This window comes from Dendrobates tinctorius, unplaced genomic scaffold (assembly GCF_039654945.1).
Source record: "Dendrobates tinctorius isolate UK_male_01 unplaced genomic scaffold, ASM3965494v1 ptg000104l, whole genome shotgun sequence".
NCBI classification, from domain to species: Eukaryota; Metazoa; Chordata; class Amphibia; order Anura; family Dendrobatidae; genus Dendrobates; species Dendrobates tinctorius.
Window position 1 is genome coordinate 18,341,143 of NW_027361772.1, and position 18,523 is coordinate 18,359,665.

General features: G+C 46.8%; 1 protein-coding gene across 1 annotated transcript in view; it reads left to right on the plus strand.

Annotated features, from left to right (window-relative positions):
• POLB (DNA polymerase beta) overlaps positions 1–18,523 on the plus strand; it is a 31,764-nt gene that overhangs the window by 1,007 nt on the left and 12,234 nt on the right. The window contains exons 2-5 of the mRNA XM_073588858.1: positions 2,208–2,265; positions 3,233–3,299; positions 4,303–4,377; positions 5,945–6,003. Of these exons, the coding sequence (XP_073444959.1) occupies positions 2,208–2,265; positions 3,233–3,299; positions 4,303–4,377; positions 5,945–6,003 (259 nt within the window). The remainder of the gene's footprint in view (positions 1–2,207; positions 2,266–3,232; positions 3,300–4,302; positions 4,378–5,944; positions 6,004–18,523) is intronic.

Below are 18,523 nucleotides of genomic sequence, written 5' to 3' on the forward strand. Positions count from 1 at the left end.
ACTCCCTATCACACATATATATATATATATATACTCCCTATCTACTCCCTAATATATATATATATATATACACACACTTCTGTGTAATGTGTGTGTCTGTGCGTGACGTTTTGCCGTATGGATTTGAATGCTGCAGCCAATCAGCGTCCACTGACTGTCTGCAGCCTTTACTATTTTTTTTACAGTGCGGATCATTCCTGAACCTTTAAAAGTCCAATCTATCAAAATCTAAACTAATTTCTCCCATAGGATAAATGCCCTAAATAAAATTAAAACATTTTGATCACCAAATGATCCACAAAAGAAATACAGTAAAAAGGGTCAAAACCATCAGGTGTACCCCCAAAATGATTCCAATGAAAACTGCTCCAGGTGCAAAAAAGACCCCTCTCTCCCTCCCAGAGCTCCAGAAAATGAGAAATTATGAATCTCCGAAAACGGCGACACCAAAGCACAATTATTTATTTATTTTTTTTACCACTAAAATATGTATATAAAAATTAACCAATAAAGATCTGGTATCGCCACAATCGTACTGAGCAGGGGAATCAGGTTGGCAAGTTATTTCTACAATGAATGCTGTAAAAAAAAAAAAGGAAAATGGTGGTATTGCATTTATTTTTTTTCTAATTTTTCAGTGTATGATATGGGAAAAAATGAGTTCTGTCTTTCAAAACAGCAGCACGGCTAAGACTAAGACGCGTTTCAGTCCATTGCGAAAAAACTTTTTAACTCTGGGACTATGGCTGTGATTAAAAATTAAAAACATAAATAAAACAATCACTGGCCTCCTGCTGATCCTACCTGCTGCTGCCGGTCTCATTGCTTCCTCATCTGGGCGTCAGGTGACCGCTGCAGCCAGTCACCAGTATGCAGGAATATCGACTGTTTTCATTTAATTTATCCCACCGATCTTAGGCCGCTTTCACACTTCAGGCTTTCAGTATCCGGCATGGTGCGGCGAAAAACCGGACTACCGGATCCGGCGCCTGTTACGACCAGATCCGGCTTTTTCCCCGTGCTGTTTCATTGCTGCCGCATTGCGCCGGATGGCAATGCGGCGCGTCCGTTTTTTTCCGGATCCGGAGAAAATAGCCGGTCCGGCGTCTGGAAAAAGCATTGCATGCAACGTTTTTTCCCAACGCCGGACCAGTTTTTCGCACTGCGCATGCCCGGAAACCTCTGCCAGGAATATATCCGGCAGAAAGAAGGATCCGGTGTCTGCAGTTGCGGCCGGATCCGGTAGTCCGGTTTTTCGCCGCACCATGCCGGATACCGAAAGCCTGAAGTGTGAACGCGGCCTTAAGGACCTGGTCTTGGACAACATCTTTCATCCCTTAGCTTGAAATGGTGTACCTGTAGCTCAGCACAGGGGTCCGCATGGAGTAGGTAGATGCCGGCTACAACACATAGCTGACGTCTTGCCTCCTGTCAATTTCTGACAGCGGCTGATTTCTTCCAGCCCCCCACAAACTGATCATGGGGTAACATGACAGCTGTGGTCTTGCTAAAAGCCCCTGTCACTGGCATCTTGGTGCAGTGAAGCTCGGCCCCAGTCGATTTTTCACTATAGATCACAACATTGTGGTATTTTTAGTTTATAGAATAAGTGATCAGAGTCCCCTAAAGGGACTAAAAAAAATTCCGGTCTATCAAAATACAAAATGTATTAACCCACATGGCTAGATTATAAAAAATCAAAAGGCCAGAATTTAGTTTTTTATTTTTTTTTCAGTCACCACACCTCCCTTTAAAAATGCAATAAAAAAAACAAATCAAAACGACACATGTCCCCCAAATTGATATCATGGAAATGCAAAACTGTTTTGTGTTTGTTTGTTTTTTTAAGCAAATTTCTATTCACCATTTAAATAATAATAAAAAAACGAGATTGCTGTTGCCTGAGACACCTGACCTGGAGAATCGAGTTTTTAGGTAATTTTTTTTCTGTATGATAATTGCCATAAAAACCCTGAAAACAATTGCATTTTTTCACGCTTTTCATTCATTAGGAATTTTTCCTGTTTTTCAGCACATTATATGGGAACGTGAATGGTGTCAGCGAAAACAGAAACACCCTCAAATTGCTGCGGGTGGAAAAATTAAAAAAAAAAAAAGTTATGGCTCTTGGAAGAAGTGGAGGAAAAATGTGAATGTAAAAACGATAACTTACCGTTTTTTTTTTTTGTTTTTTTTTCTATTTGCAGAATTGGCCAACTACGAGAGAAATGTGAACAGAGCCATCCACAAATACAATGCCTACAGGTAGGAGCGGGGCCCCGAGCTCTGTGAGGACCCGAACGTGGATTTTGCAGCAGTTCCTAAATGTTTATCATCATTTGTAAAAACTAAAGTGTCTTTCGATGTCGTGTAGAAAACCAACAATACAAATTGTTCGGTCTCTGAAAATCTACTTTATTAATTCATCTGCAAAAATAATATCAAAGGTAATTAGAAGTGGAGCCGAGACACTCAATGACCGTAAAATTGGGACCCCTATCAAGATAACCTAATAGAAGGAAATTACATAACCGGTCCTCCCTTATCAAAATCCTGGGAGCACACTTTTTGCTCCCATAAAGAAGTAACAAATGTGGGATGAAGAAATGACAAAAGAAGAGGAATTCGGAATTAGAAGTTATTAAATAGGGATATAACAGTAAACCAAATAATAACTTTCATGTAATGCAAAGGTAGCGTGGTGTCCGTGTGCGCCAGCTCGTGTTTCGCCCTGCTTAATCAGGTGGCGTGTTTGGGAAGAGGGCAACAGCAAATATAAGAGAGAGGAGCCGAACCTTATCCGGGCACAACACTAGGGTTGGTGACCTCTTGCTCGGTCTGCGGCGCGTGTGTTGAGTATCACCTTCCACTAAGGAGTCGCAGCGCAAAAGTCGATTGTTTTCTAGTCGTAGGGAGCCCTGTGATGGAGTGTCACAGGTTCGAGCGCTTTTGTCGTCTAATAGGAAAATATGACGTCATATAGGATCATGTAAGAAGTTTGAGTTGATGCGAGGAGGTGACATTGAGACCACCAAGCTTTATGACGTGTCCCAACCCCATCTGTTATCCAGCGTGGACCATGTATGTGAATATTAGGAGCAATCTCTCACTCTATCCAGCAGCGCCATCCCCCCCCCCCCCGCTTCCCAGCTCAATCCCCCCGCTGTGATGTGACAGACTGTGGTACTTTGCCCATTCTCTGAATTCTACTGCATTTTTTTTTGTCTTTCAGGAAAGCTGCCTCCGTAATTGCAAAGTACCCTACAAAAATCAAAAGTGGCACTGAAGCCAAAAAATTGGTAAGAACTAATCCGGTTCCAATAGTTACGGTATATTTTGGTGTTAGTACCCCAATAAGAAACTATGTGTTGGGGGGCTATGTATTGGGGTCCTACTTTTAAAGACTTTACTAATGGATCAAAGATGGTGCAAAAAAAAACGGTGATACCCATCTACTAGACTGGCACTGCTCCTCTGTGCTGCTTTCGTCACTGTCCACCAGTCTCCTGGCTTCTGCTCTCAGCAGGTAGCTTCTGCTGACCGCTGCAGCCAATCAGCGGACACTGATCTCCTCTATCGTTGACATTCAGTCCAAGGCGGAAGAAGTTGTCTCTTTTACAACTCGAATGTCTAGGCCGGAGGTGGAGTTATGGATACGGCTGAGAGTGGGTGAACCAAGACTAATTTCTTTGGGAGGTACCGAGGCAGCGTAGGTCAGCCGCCCTCGCCTGTTTCTGTAGCTCGATTTCCAGAGGTCAGTGTTGGATAATTATTCCTGTCTCGGACCTGCAAGGTTGAGTTTGGAATAATCCTTGAAGCCAACTGCACACTCTGGCGGTGAGAAAAAGCGTAGAAATCTGCAACCAATTGTTGTATGTGAGGCTGTAATGCACAGTTGTATCTGCGGGGGGCGCAGATTTTCAGTCTGGTCCTTTTTGTGTGGATGTAATGGAACACTATGTAAGACAGTGTGGCCCTCCAGTGGCTTTAGCTGGTACTGTGCGCTGTTAGAACTGATGCTGGAGAGCAGCAGATGGGTTTTGCTTTTGAAGCCCCTGATTACCTGTTGACGTTTCCATGTTTCTCAGGGAAGATGTATCTGGCCATAGATTTTCTTTGCAGCACCCATTACAAGCAAAATTAGGTCTTGTAACCCGGCCCCTTTTAGTCCTAGGCAAAGGCATTGATAGTGTAATCATTCCATGCATTATAGATCAACTTCAGCCGCCACGTCGTTGGACGTTTATTCATGAAGCCCCATCACTTTTACACCACTCTGACTTGTGTGTCTTTTCTCTTCAGGACGGTGTTGGCGCCAAAATAGCAGAAAAGATCGATGAATTTTTGGCCACTGGAAAATTGCGTAAACTTGAAAAGGTCAGAAAGTTTTAAAAAAAATTTTTTTCACTTTTGCAGTGCTACATTGTAGTATTTTTCTATGCTCATCATACTCATAAGGTGACAGCTCAGCGGCGGGACGCGCGTCGCCGCCATTGTTCCGTGTGGAAACGTTGCAGGAAGCTTCCACAGAGTGCAGTGGAGACTGGTGTATAATAAAGTCTGAGCGTGCGTCAGTGACAATCACCCGAGCACGCTCAGCAGGTAGTGCATGCAACTATGCCAGGAAAAATATCCTGAGGATGCCGCTTCTCATAATATGAAAAGGACAGTAAATATGTCTAAAGAGGTTTTCCAGGATCAAAATATCCGTTACTTGCCTAATCCCCTGTGGCTTCAGCGCCATCACTCTGGTATTTCCCATTGGTCTCTGTTTCCTTCTCCAATCTGGCCACGTGACTCTAGGGCTTCCCTATGTGCTGCAGCCAGTCACTGGCCACAGAGGTCTTTTGCCGTCTTCCGCAGCATCAACACTGACACCAGTGAATGGCTGCAGCAGTCATATTGGTAGACATTGTGACCATTGGGGAGCGCCAGAAACTCACAGTATTCGTTAGGTAGGCAATAGTTTTTTCGTAGAATTGAGCACAACCACTCGCAGGAGCCTGGTCCGGCGGCCATGTTTGAATTCTACGGACCAGAGCGCTGCAAACCTTCAGGCGTCCTGGGTGCCTCTTCTGATTAGCAGACCCCCGCGTCGTCATGAACTGCGTCACCCTGCAGCCTCATGTCAGGGGTGTACTAATCGGGAAAGGCCCCCAGGATGCCGGCAAATAGCGGAAAGGTGGCCATGCTCTTCCACGTGGTACGGACGTGACCGCTGGACCAGGTGCTGTAGATCATTATACTCAGCTCTGTTGCTTTATTTTATAGCCTTTGGCCACATTTTTCTTGATCCCAGTAAACCCCAATAATTACATATTTTTTGCTGGACGGTAGGAAAATCGTAGGCTGTCACTGGAGCAAGATGGCGCTGAACCGGAGCAGAAGTATATGACATCCGAGCAATTCCATGATGGAGCTGGGATTTCACCGTAGATTCATGCCACTTGAACCACGGGCAACGGGAATCAGATACCGGCTGCATATTTGCTGCCATATATGTTTTATCTGAAATGTTAGCTGTGGACGGTGTCTCCGGTGACTGGCCCAAGGCAGGTCCCCAGCGGCGTCTCCTCCTCACCCAGCATCTCTAGACTGACAGGACTGTCTGTATATAGGGGTCCTGTCTGCCTACAGCAGCTGGGTGGGGAGAGGCCGCCGGGGTCAGTCCTCTTGGACAAGTCACCCAACACATAGTCCCTGCATTGGTGTCTCAGAGTAGGTTTTCTCAGATTCATGTTGCCTGGGGGCCATAAATAGCCTGTCGAGCTCTCGTTAAGGCCATCACTATAGATCTGCGCTGCCTTTAAAGAATTCCTTACATTATTGACCCGGTGCCAGATGATATTTTATTTCATGTCCGTAATTGTCCGTCTGTGCTGTGGCATCACAGGATGTACATGTCAGCTCCATGGCTGATCCACCTCTCTTCTTCTGTGTGTAGATTCGCCAAGATGACACCAGCTCTTCTATCAACTTTCTCACTCGCGTCACTGGAATCGGGTGGGTCATGCACTGACCGCTATATGGAGATGTGACTTGTGACCGGGAGAAAGATGTCCCCACGCCTGTCCGAGGGGATAAAGCCTTATAGAAATCCCACCTGTATTGTTCTGGTGTTTCCGAAAAAGTACAGTGTGAAGATCCAGCCGTGAGAGAGACGCGACTATTCCTCGCACCGCTCTAGGAGATTGACAGGTCTCCTGTGTGTCTACATATGGCCACACCTGTCAGTCACCTATAGCGGTGCATTGGATCTTTAAACTATATTTTCTCTGAAATGCCTGAGGGATGTAAGAGGAAAATAAACCTAGCTGCGATCATGGAGCGAGGCTCTGATTCATGCTGCCTGTGGTTTGGGCAATATGAATGGAGTGACTTGTTTCCTTTATGCTAATTTTCTGCTTGGTGCTCCCTGGGTGTGGCCTAGAGGCTCAGTCCATCACTTTTTCCACTGATTTTTATACGTCCTCCAGCCTCCTTGTCTGGTGACTGACAGCACTGGCCGGCCTGAGCTTTCTTTGCAGTCAGTGCTGGCTGCAGGCAAACCACTGTTGTCACTTTAATAGAAAGGTGGATTTCATTATGAGAGAAGCCGAATAAAGCAGGATAGATTATTATTAGTGAAGAATGAACGTGCTCGGATAAGGTGTTATCTACGCATGCTCCGGTGGTAACAGCAGGTCTTCAGTGTGCCCGCATAATATATTTGCGTCCCCACGGCTGTTCAACAGCCGCAACACATGTAGGATTGTCTGTCTGTTGCATGCGTTGTGGCTGTCTAATGGCCACGAGACATGCAGCCGTGGGGACTCAAACATATTTTCCGAGGACGCCGAAGACACTTGGTTAGCACCCGAGCGTGTTCTGATAGCACCTTATCCCATCACGCTCGCTCATCACCAATTATGATTTTTCTAATAGCCTTTTGTCATAGTAACATAGTTTGAGTCTGAAAAAAGAGGAACGTTCAGCCCGTTATCCTGCAGTGTTGATCCATAGAAACATAAAGCTCCACATGAGGAAAAAGGCAATTTTTTTTGTACTTCTCCCAAAGCTGGGCGGTATACGCTCACTGCTCGTACAGTAAAGAATCCTGGTCTATCAGGATGTTGAAACCTCCTTTCTTCCAGACTTGGAGGATGTCACTTGTTCTATACTGTCCTGGGTAGAAATGCCTCATGAGAGTTCTCTGTATTGACTATTGATATAAAATACTGTAGGAAAAAATGCTCAAAATAAGAATGGTTTCAACAATAGAAGTGTTAATAGTTTATATTTATCAATTAACAACAAAATGTAAAGGAAACAAAAGAGAAATCTAAATGAAATCAGTATTTGCTATTACCTCCCTTTACATTCCAAACAGCATCAGTTCATCAGGAGATTGTTCCAAACATCTCGGAGAACTAACCACAGATTTACTGTGGACGTCGCTTCTGTCTCTTCATATAATCCCAGACTCGATGATGTTGATCAGGGCTGTGTGGGGCCATATCATCATTTCCAGGACTCCTCACTCTTCTTTACGCTGAAGATGGATCTTAATGGCTTTGATTGGATGTTTGGGATCGTTGTCCTGCTGCAGAATAAATTTGGAGCCAATCAGACGCCTCCCTGCTGTCATCTCATGATGGATCAGTATCTGCCTGTATTTCGCAGCATTGAGGACACCATTAATCTCTAAGAAATAGCCAACTCCATTTGCTGAAATGCAACCCAATCTTGTTGGTAGTACCCTCCACCATGCTTCACTGCTGCCCGCCGATGCTCATTAATGTGCCGTTCTGTGATAGTGCTTTCTGTTACAGCTAAATATTTCACATTTTTACTGATCAGTCCAGAGCACTTTCTGCCATTTTTCTGCATCCCAGTTCCTATGTTTTCATGCACAGCTGGGTCACTTGGCCTTGTTTACCTTCTGAAGTTATGGCTTTTTGGCCAAAATTCTTCCATGACACTATTTCTGGCCAAATTTCTCCAAACAGTAAGTGGTTGTAACTGGGTCCCACTGTTTGCTGCCATTTCTGGGCTGATGCCACTGCTGGACATGTTCTGATTTCAGAGGGAGGTAAGCAAGATGTCTCATCTGCCGCACTAAGTTTCCTTGGCCGACCTCTGTATCTACAATACTTAGCATTGCCCATTTCTTGGTGCTTCTTCAAAAGAGTGTGGACGGCACTTCCTGAAGCCTATGTCTTCTTTGTGATCTTGACCTGGGAGAAACCTTGCTGATGCAGTATAACTATCTCATGTCTTGTCGATGTGCTCAGTTTTGCCATGGTGTGTGATCTGGGATATGAAACTGTCTTCCACAACCACACCTATGTAGCAGAGTTTGGCTGTTCCATGCCCAGTTTTAAGCATCCACGCAGCGGTTTCTGTTTTGGTTAATGACTGTTTCAACCTAAACATGAAGATGATGATCACTATCACCTGTTTGATAAAATTGGTTACTCCTACACCCGACTATAATCTGTCATGATCCAGGACGGGGTTTCGCTTTGGCCTGTCCTGGTCTGACTGGGGGTTAATTGTTCCGCCTCTCTCTGGCAGAGGGCGGCTATATTATGCTCACTGGACCTAGGTCCGGTGTCAGTTATACTCCTGCCCTTGGCTGAGTTGGTTGACCTTATGCGTACGTGTGCCTTGTGCCTGATATCTTGCTTGCTTGTTTGGTTTTGATCTGGTTCTGTCCCTGTTACGAGTTCTGCCTGTCCCTCTTGTACTGCTCTACCTCTCGTGTATGACTCTCTGCTTGTGACCCGACTTCTCTCTGCTCATTCCCTTGGTACCGCGTCGCCCTCTTGTGTATGACCTTTGGCTTTGTCTGACCTCCTGTCTGTTTGTTTGTCCCTCCTGTACCTCGTTTGCCCGTACTGTGAATGACCTCCGTTTTGCCCGATCTGAGTTTTCTATCTTCTCTGAAAGCAGGACGCTAAGCCCCGCCCCCTTGCAGTCACATGACCGTAGGTCCAGTGCCGACTTGCTAAACTTCAGCCCGCAGGTCCTGTGCACCTATACTTTCTGGCTGTCCTGATCCCCAGGGGTCCCTACAGTGCCGGTGAGTCCCTGCTCAGTGGAGGCTGTACGCCGTCGCTGTCAGGATCCTGATATTATAACTGACCAATACCATTTTTTTTTCTCTGCTCCCATTCTCCTGTGTGTGTGATGGATCCTATGCACACTCTTTCTGAGCAGGTAAAACACCTAACACAGATGTCTCAGAAACTCCTTGGAGAACAACGAGTCCTGGCTCAGTCTCAGCAGCTGATCGCTGACACTGTGCAGGGGGTTTTTTCATTGGGGGCTCGGGATATTACATTAGTTTCCCCTGAGTCTCCAGTGAAGTTACCGGATACCTTTTCTGGAGATAAAAAAGAGTTCAGAGTTTTCAAGGAGGGCTGTAAGCTTTTTTTTTTTTTTTCCTTAAGACCACACTCTTTTGGGGATGAAAGTCAGAGAGTGGGGGTCATTATGTCTCTGTTAAGGGGAGCCCCCCAAGCTTAGGCTTTCTCCCTTCCGACCACAGCCCCTGAGCGTATGATGGTAGATGCATTTTTTGAGGCCCTGGGGCATATTTATGATGAGCCTGATCGTATGTGTATGGCTGAGGACATGGTGATGAGTGTGTGCCAGGGGAAGCACTCAGCCGAGTGGTTTTGTTCAGAATTCAGACGCTGGGCTGCTGAGGTCTGTTGGAATGATGCCGCCCTCCGGGGTTTGTTCCGTAGAGGCCTGTCTGAATATCTGAAAGATGCTTTGGCTCTCCACAATCCGCCTGATTCCCTGGAGGAGGCTATGACATATGCCGTCCGAATGGATCGCCGACTACGGGCAAGGGGAATGATGCAAAGTGAAAGTCCGTTATTCTCCCAAGGAAGGGGAGCCAGTTCTATATTGGAGATCACGGAGATGGGAACCATCGACCTCAAAGAAAATGAAAGGAGACAACGGCGCGTGGGAAAATGCTGTTTTCACTGTGGCTATTCCGGACATTGGAAAAAGGATTGCCCCTCCCGTCCACTAACCAAGCGACTGAGCCCGGGTGATTGTCGTGGAGGTCACCCAGGCTCTCAGGTACCTTTTTCCGCCTTCTCTAAAATGTTGTTGCAAGTGGAACTTTGTTGTGGGAGTGTCTCCACATCCACTTCTGCCTTCGTGGATTGCGGATCAGCACTGAACTTTATTGACTCTGATTTGGTGTCCAGGTGTAAGTTAGGGACAGTTAGGTTGGAGTCTCCTATTCACATTGTGGCCTTTGACAAAACACCACTGGTAAAGAATGACATTATGTTTCGTACTGAAGAGTTTCTCCTTAAAGTGAGTTCCTTGCACCAGGAACGTATTTCATGTTTTGTGATGGACAACCTGCCAGCGGGACTGGTGTTGGGGTTCCCCTGGTTACGATTGCATAATCCTGTAATTAATTGGGAATCTCGGGACATTGTTAAATGGGGTCCCTATTGTTCTGAGAAATGTCTTGTTACTGTGTCTGTGTCGTCCGTGGGTCTGGAAGGTATTCCGGAGTGCCTGAAAGACTATACGGACGTTTTCTCCGAAAAAGAGGCTGAGGTTTTACCACCACACCGCCCCTTTGATTGTGCCATTGACCTGGTTCCAGGTGCTAAATTGCCCAAGGCCCGCTTGTATAACCTTTCGGGTCCAGAACGGGCTGCGATGAAGGAGTATATTTCCGAGAGTCTCAGTAAGGGACACATTCGTCCTTCTGTTTCTCCTGTGGCGGCAGGGTTCTTTTTTGTAAAGAAAAAAGACGGTGGTTTACGCCCATGCCTCGATTTTCGTGAGTTAAATAAGATAACTGTGAGGAATACGTATGCCCTTCCACTTATTCCTGATTTATACATCCAATTGTCCGTAGCTAAGTGGTTCTCAAAATTAGATCTACGGGAAGCGTATAACCTTATCCGAGTCCGAGACGGAGATGAATGGAAAACCGCTTCTCTCACTACTGAAGGGTTGTTTGAAAATCTGGTCATGCCTTTCGGCTTGACCAAGGCTCCAGCGGTCTTCCAAAATTTCATAAATCACGTGTTCTCTGATTTTATTGGACGTTTTTTAGTGGTATATTTGGATGACATATTGATCTAATCTCCTGATAAACAGACTCACATTGGTCATGTTCGGGCAGTTCTGCAAAGGCTCCAGGAGAACTGTCTCTTTGCTAAACTGGAAAAATGTTTGTTTTACTCTTCGCCACGACAGCACCCACTTGGAGAGAGGGATCCGCCCATAGGAACAGGAAACCTACAGAGATAAAAGAGGGCGGTCCGCCTCTCCCCCTCAGTTGGTTTCCTGTTCCTAAGGGGAACCGCAGGATACGCTACAGTCTTACCTGGGCCAAGGAACCGCCTGTGCAGTGTCTGCGAGAACGGCAGGGGTTCCGGTCCAGAAGCAGCGACGGGGAAGTGCTGGAATCCGGCTCCCTCCTCGGCTGGTATGGACGGATGGGGCAAAAACACCGGTACCGGGTGGCGCCAACCGGGTGTTCCTCTGCGGGACAACATGACACCGGCGGGAGGATCCATTTCGGTCCATGTGGGGGCGCAGGAACCGGAGAAAAACTGCAGCCTCCGGCGTTCCTAAAGGGCTTCAGCGTCCAGGAGGACGCACATGCAGCGCAGCAGGAAGTGGTAAGGAGGAACTTCCGGGTTACCGGAGGTTCCTCGGCTCACAGCGCATGCGCGGCTGGGCGGCACCACAGGCGTAGAGGCGCTCCCCGCCCCCTCCAGGGGGGGAGAAAAGAAAAAAAAAAAAAAAAAAAGACGGTTTAAACCTGCAGAGTGCGGGAGGCTAGAGTCAGCGCTGAAGCGCATACTAATGGGCCGCAAATAGGCGCACCTGGAGGGGGAGGTACCAGGTATGAAGGGGCTTACAAAAGGCCTGGGGCAAAGGGATACGGCGTGCAATCATGTCTTCACCAAGGCAGGACACGCATCCCCAGGCAAGCGATGCAGCAGCAGTCAAGGACCACGCAAATCTCTCTCTCACTCTCGCTCTCGCTCTCTCGCTCTCTTCTTACACAAAAAGGCTGTGCAAAGGATGCATTAACGAAACGGCAAAACAGGCATCAACATCAGCCGCAGATATAAGGGCCAGAATTAGGGAAGAACTACAAGCCTTAAACCAATCTAGCAGGCCTACTAATATCTACTAAACTACTAAGCCAGCAGGGGCCGTAGACAATATGGATAATTTAGTTAAATCCGTGAGGAATACAATGGGATGCACAGACACAAAAGAGCCGCAAACGACTCAAGAAATTATGTTTGCAGGTCTGACAGACAGAAAGAGGAGAGTTTTTCCGGTTATTCCAGCGATAAAAGCTCTGGTTAAGAAGGAATGGGAGAGACAGGACCAGAGAGGGTATCTTCCCTCAACCTCAAAGAGAAGGTACCCCTTTAGTGACGAAGAGCTGTCGATATGGGTTAAGGTCCCGAAGGTAGACGCGGCAGTGGCCTCCGCCTCAAAGCAAACGATCTTACCAGTGGAGGACACAGGCGTTCTAAAAGACCCTCTTAACCGCAAAGCTGATGCCTCATTGAAGAGGGCATGGGAGGCAGCTACCGGCACGTTTAAACCGGCAATAGCTATTACATGCACAGCTCGTTCTATGCTGGTCTGGATCTATCAACTAGACCAGCAAATAGACCAGAAGATCTCCAGAGACAAGCTACGAGCCGCCATACCACTAATCCGTGGCGCAGCAGCATATATAGCAGATGCTTCTGCTGATTCCTTACGCATGGCAGCCAGAACAGCAGGGTTGGCTAATAACGCCAGACGTAGCCTATGGCTTAAAAGCTGGAGAGGTGACAACCAGTCCAAAGCAAAGCTTTGTACCATTCCTTGCGAGGGTGAGTTCTTATTTGGGAAAGCCTTAGATGAAATCCTTACGAAGGCAAAAGAAAGGAAAAAAGGATTCCCTAACCCTCCTCTCCCATTTTATAGGAGGGCGTTTAGGAGAAGACCATTTGGCCGAGGAAGACCAGCAGAAAATCAAAACCGCTGGGCCACAAAGGAAGGAAAGGGCAAAGGTGCCATGTTTAGGGGATCCTCCTTCCGCAGGGACAGGAACTGAGGAGCCAGTCCCTCCAGTAGGAGGGAGGCTAAAAATTTTTTTTCGAGAATGGGAGAAAATTACGGCTAGCCCTTGGGTTCTAGGCATTATTAAAGACGGGTTAAAGATAGAATTCCATCATGTACCCTGTAATTCATTAATCATAACATCCTTCAGCTCACCAATCCAACAGCAGGCCCTGGAGGCTGAGATTTGGAATCTACTGGACAAAAAAGTTTTGGTCCATGTGCCTAAAGGGCAGGAAGGGAGAGGATTTTACTCCCCTCTCTTTCTGATATCTAAACCAGACGGATCATTCCGGACGATAATCAACTTGAAAAAAATTAAATTCATTTATAATAAATCATAAATTTAAGATGGAATCCATAAAATCCACGATTAAGCTCCTCTTCCCCAATTGTATGATGGCAGGCTTGGATCTGAAGGATGCTTATTATCATATTCCCATCCATTCCAGATATCAGAAATACCTCAGAGTGGCGGTCCTCCTCGATGGCAAGATACAGCATCTCCAGTTCACGGCCATGCCATTCGGCATTTCCATCGCACCACGAGTATTTACAAAGGTGATGCTGGAAGTGATGGCCTTTTTACGCCAGAAGGACACACTAATAGTACCCTATCTGGATGATTTTTTGATAGTAGGGAATTCAATTCGGCAATGTAATGAACGAGTTGCTGATACAATCTTGTCCCTACAGGCCCTAGGGTGGATAATAAACTTCAAGAAGTCCAGATTCGAGCCGCAGTGTGTTCAGTCCTTCCTGGGCCTCGAGCTAGACTCCATAAGCCAAAAGTGTCTGCTGTCGCAGGTAAAAATTTCAGCAATTAAAAAAGGTTAGGATAGCAATAGATCAGCCACACTTATCTTTAAGGGAAGCAATGTCCCTCCTGGGATCCCTTACTGCCTGCATCCCGGCAGTTCTGTGGGCCCAGTTCCACACGAGGGAGCTACAACACCAAATTCTCTTAGAGGAGTCCCATGACCGGGGGAATCTGACAAAGAAAATCACGCTGTCCCAGGAGGTCCTAACCTCCCTTGCATGGTGGCTAAAGGACGATAACCTAGCGGGAGGAGTAGATTGGGTTATAACACCCTCCCGTATAATTATCATGGACGCTAGCCCCACAGGATGGGGAGCCCATATGGGGAATATTTTTGCCCAAGGCCTATGGGATATAGGCGAAGATAAGGATTCGTCAAATTTAAAAGAACTAAAGGCAGTCTATCATGCATTATTTTGTTTCCTTCCACAGTTACAAGGGGAAGACGTGAGAATCCTTTCGGACAACACCACCGTAGTCGCATATCTGAACAGACAAGGCGGAACTCGATCAGTCACCTTAATGTCTTCCGCAAGAAGGATTTTATCCCTAGCAGAAAAACATTTTTTGTCTCTCAGCCCTCCACATAAGGGGAAGAGACAATGTGGAGGCAGATTTTCTAAGCCGCCATACACTGCGGCAAGGAGAGTGGTGTCTAAGCCGGGGGATATTCACACGCATCGTGTCACTGTGGGGTCTTCCCCAAATAGATCTCTTCGCCACCAGAGAAAACAGGCAGGTGCGAAGGTTCGCCTCTCTAAATATGACAGACAATCCGGAAATTCTGGATGCCCTCCAGGCCCCGTGGCAATTCAAACTGGCATATGCTTTTCCACCAATCATACTACTACCGCAGGTGATCAGGAAAATCAGAGCAGAGGAAGCACGAATAATCCTAATAGCACCATTCTGGGCCAGGAGGCCGTGGTTTTCGTGCCTGCAAGCAATGTCAGTGACAGACCCGTGGGTGCTTCCTTCAACCCCCAGGCTCCTCTCTCAGGGGCCATTCTTCCATCCTCAAGTGGACAGTCTCCACTTGACGGCCTGGAACTTGAAAGGGAAATGATGAGATCGAGAGGATTCTCGGAGGGACTAGTCAATACACTCCTACAAAGTCGATAAGTGGCAATGACAAAAATTTACACCAGAGTATGGAGAAAATTCCTAGAGTCCCACACAGGCCCTGATTCTGGAGAAATTCCGATTACAGCGATCCTAGAATTCCTACAGAAAGGAAAGGAATTAGGGCTATCTGGTAACACACTAAAAGTCCAGGTGTCGGCTCTAGGGGCCCTCTATAGTTATAATGTGGCAGGCAATAGATGGATGGGCAGATTCATCTCAGCCTGTGAGTGGAGTGAGCCGGTACACATACCTAGAGTTCCTCCTTGGGACTTAAACCTGGTTCTGGAGGCTTTAACACGTCCGCCTTTTGAACCTTTAGATACAATATCCCTTAAACACCTATCCTTCAAAACAGTACTGCTAGTTGCACTAACCTCAGCCAGAAGAGTTAGCGACATACAAGCACTTTCAATAGAACCCCCTTTTCTGTTGACATTCCAGGATCAGCTAATATTAAAACCAGACCCCTCATATTTACCAAAAGTAGCAGGGAAGTTTCATAGGTCACAAGAGATCCATCTCCCTTCTTTTTTTAGTAACCCTTCTACTCCACAGGAAGAAAAATTCCATACACTAGACGTTAGAAGAGCTGTATTATAATACATCGAGAGGTCTAGAAGCTGGAGGAAGAGTAGGGCTCTGTTTATTTCCTTCCAGGGCCAAAAGAAGGGATATGAAGTCACAAGGGGTACTTTGTCTCGGTGGATCAGAGACGCGATTGGGCTGGCATACTCCGAGAGCAATGAAAATCCTCCGGAGGGTATCAGAGCACATTCCGCCAGAGCTATGGCTTCCTCTTGGGCAGAGAGGGGAGACGTCGCAATCGAGTCTATATGTAAGGCGGCAACCTGGTCTACACCCTCTACCTTTTATAATCACTATAGGCTTGATTTATCATGCTCATCTGACCTAGCCTTTGGTAGAGCGGTCCTCGGCACGGTGGTCCCTCCCAGGTGAAGGTCTCTGAAAGTCTCTCCAAGTGGGTGCTGTCGTGGCGAAGAGTAAAAAGCCGGATTACTTACCGGTAATGCTTTTTTAATGAGTCCACGACAGCACCCGTTCACTAACCCTCCCTAGAAGTTAACATATTGTATATACCCCTTCTTAGTTGTAAAGTTAATAAATTTAGAATATTGGATAATATAATGGCCTAATAATTGGCGGTCCTCCTGGTACTCTGAAATCCAACTGAGGGGGAGAGGCGGACCGCCCTCTTTTATCTCTGTAGGTTTCCTGTTCCTATGGGCGGATCCCTCTCTCCAACTGGGTGCTGTCATGGACTCATTAAAAGAGCATTACCGGTAAGTAATCCGGCTTTTTTTGTTCAGGAACTGTCGTTTCTGGGGTTCATCGTGTCTGCTGAAGGGTATCGCATGGATCCTAATAAGGTGCAGACCATTGTCGAGTGGGTTCCACCTTGTGATTTGAAGGCTCTGCAGCGTTTCCTAGGATTCGCCAATTACTATCGTAAATTTATAAAGGGGTTCTCACAGGTGGTTAAACCCCTCACAGACATGACTGAAAAGGGGGCCAATATCAAGAATTGGTCAACCGCAGCGGTAGCGGCATTTCAGTTGTTGAAAAAATGTTTCATGTCTGCCCCGGTTCTTATTCAACCGGACCCGTCTGAACCATTTATTGTTGAGGTAGATGCCTCAGAGGTGGGGGCGGTATTGTCCCAGGGACCCGCCACTTTGACCAATTTAAGACCTTGCGCCTTTTTCTCAAAGAAATTCTCTCCTGTGGAGAGAAACTATGATGTGGGAAATCGAGAACTTCTGGACGTTAAGTTGGCCTTTGAAGAATGGAGGCATTTTTTGGAGGGGGCTGCCCATCCTATAACCGTAATTACGGACCACAAAAACCTAGCTTATATTGAATCAGCTAAAAGGTTGACTCCTAGACCGACTAGATGGTCACTTTTTTTTTTCCCGATTGAACTTCTCGATCACTTTTCGGCCAGGTTCCAAAAATGTCAGAGCGGATGCTTTGTCACGCAGTCTAGATCCGTTGTCCCCCCCCCCCCCCCTCCCGGAACCTCCATCCTCCATTCTTCAGCCTGGGGTGGTGGTGGCAGGTATTTTGAATATGTTGGAACGAGAGAAGCCCAGTCTCCTGCACCGCCGGCTAAGCCGGTGGACAAACTTTTTGTGCCAGATCAGCTTCGCCTTAAGGTCCTCCGGGAGTTCCATGACTCAGTTCTGGGTGGACATCCAGGGATCTCGGCCACCCGGAGGGCCATTGCTAGAGTATTCTGGTGGTCTTCTTTAGCCTCGGATGTTGAGGAATATGTGTCTGCATGTGATGTTTGTGCCCGTGCGAAAACCCCCCCCATAACCGGCCGGCTGGGGAATTGGTACCACTGCCAATTCCTGAGAGACCATGGACTCATTTGTCCATGGATTTCATCACCAACCTTCCCCCCCCCTCCAAGGGTAATACCGTCGTCTGGGTTGTGGTGGACAGGTTTAGTAAGCAGGCACATTTTGTACCTTTGGCAGCTCTACCTAATGCGGAAACATTGTTTGTTGAGCATGTGGTGCGGTTGCATGGGGTACCTGTTATGATGAGTCACCGAAGGAGGAAAAAACAAAATACTAGCTAAGTCCAGAAAAACCAGAGAGGTTGGCAGCTATCGGATTGCAGACCCCTGAACCTATCCACAACAACTAGCAGTAGCCGTGGGGGGTTCCTACGATACCCTAGACCCCTCGATCACAGCCGGAGAACTACATAGCCTAAAGACAGAAAGGGGAAAAACTAAACTGCCCCAGAGCAGACCACAAAGCAATAGGCAGCCCCCAACATATAATGACAGTGAAGCAAGATGAAAACACTAACACAGATAGAAAGATAGGTTGAGCAAATGATGGGGCCCAAGCTAACTAAAATAGGACAGGATAGGAAAGCTGCTGTCTGCCATCCGCAAAAACCCTATCCAAAATGTGCCAACCGACTGATAGGAAAAACAGGCCCTGAAGTCGCTAGGCTTCAAAAGACTAAATCAGCACTCAGGTATATTCTGAAGACAGAGCAAAAGATCAACAGATCAGAGACAAAAATGGAATTCAGCTCCCCCCGGCCGGGGATGGCAGAACTCCCAAAAAACAAGGCAAAACAAAAACAAAACTGAAGTGTACAAAGCAGAGCAGAAAAACTTAGCTTTGAGACGCAGGAATCAGACTGGTCTCCAAGAATCCAGCAGGATCACCAGCAAGGCAGAAGGGCGTCGGCTGCCTTATATCCAGTCCTCAATTCCAGCCACCCAGTCATCATCTAGCTGCCCAGGTGTTTGGTAATCAGCCTCACTACCTTCCCTCACCAGAGGAGGGAGTTCATCAGACCTCAACGGTGAAGGGAAAAATGAACTCACAACAGGTACCCTTGAATGTGGTGTCTGATAGAGGAGTGCAATTTGTTTCCAGATTTTGGAGAGCTTTTTGTAAGAGGTTGGGGATTGGTCTGTCCTTT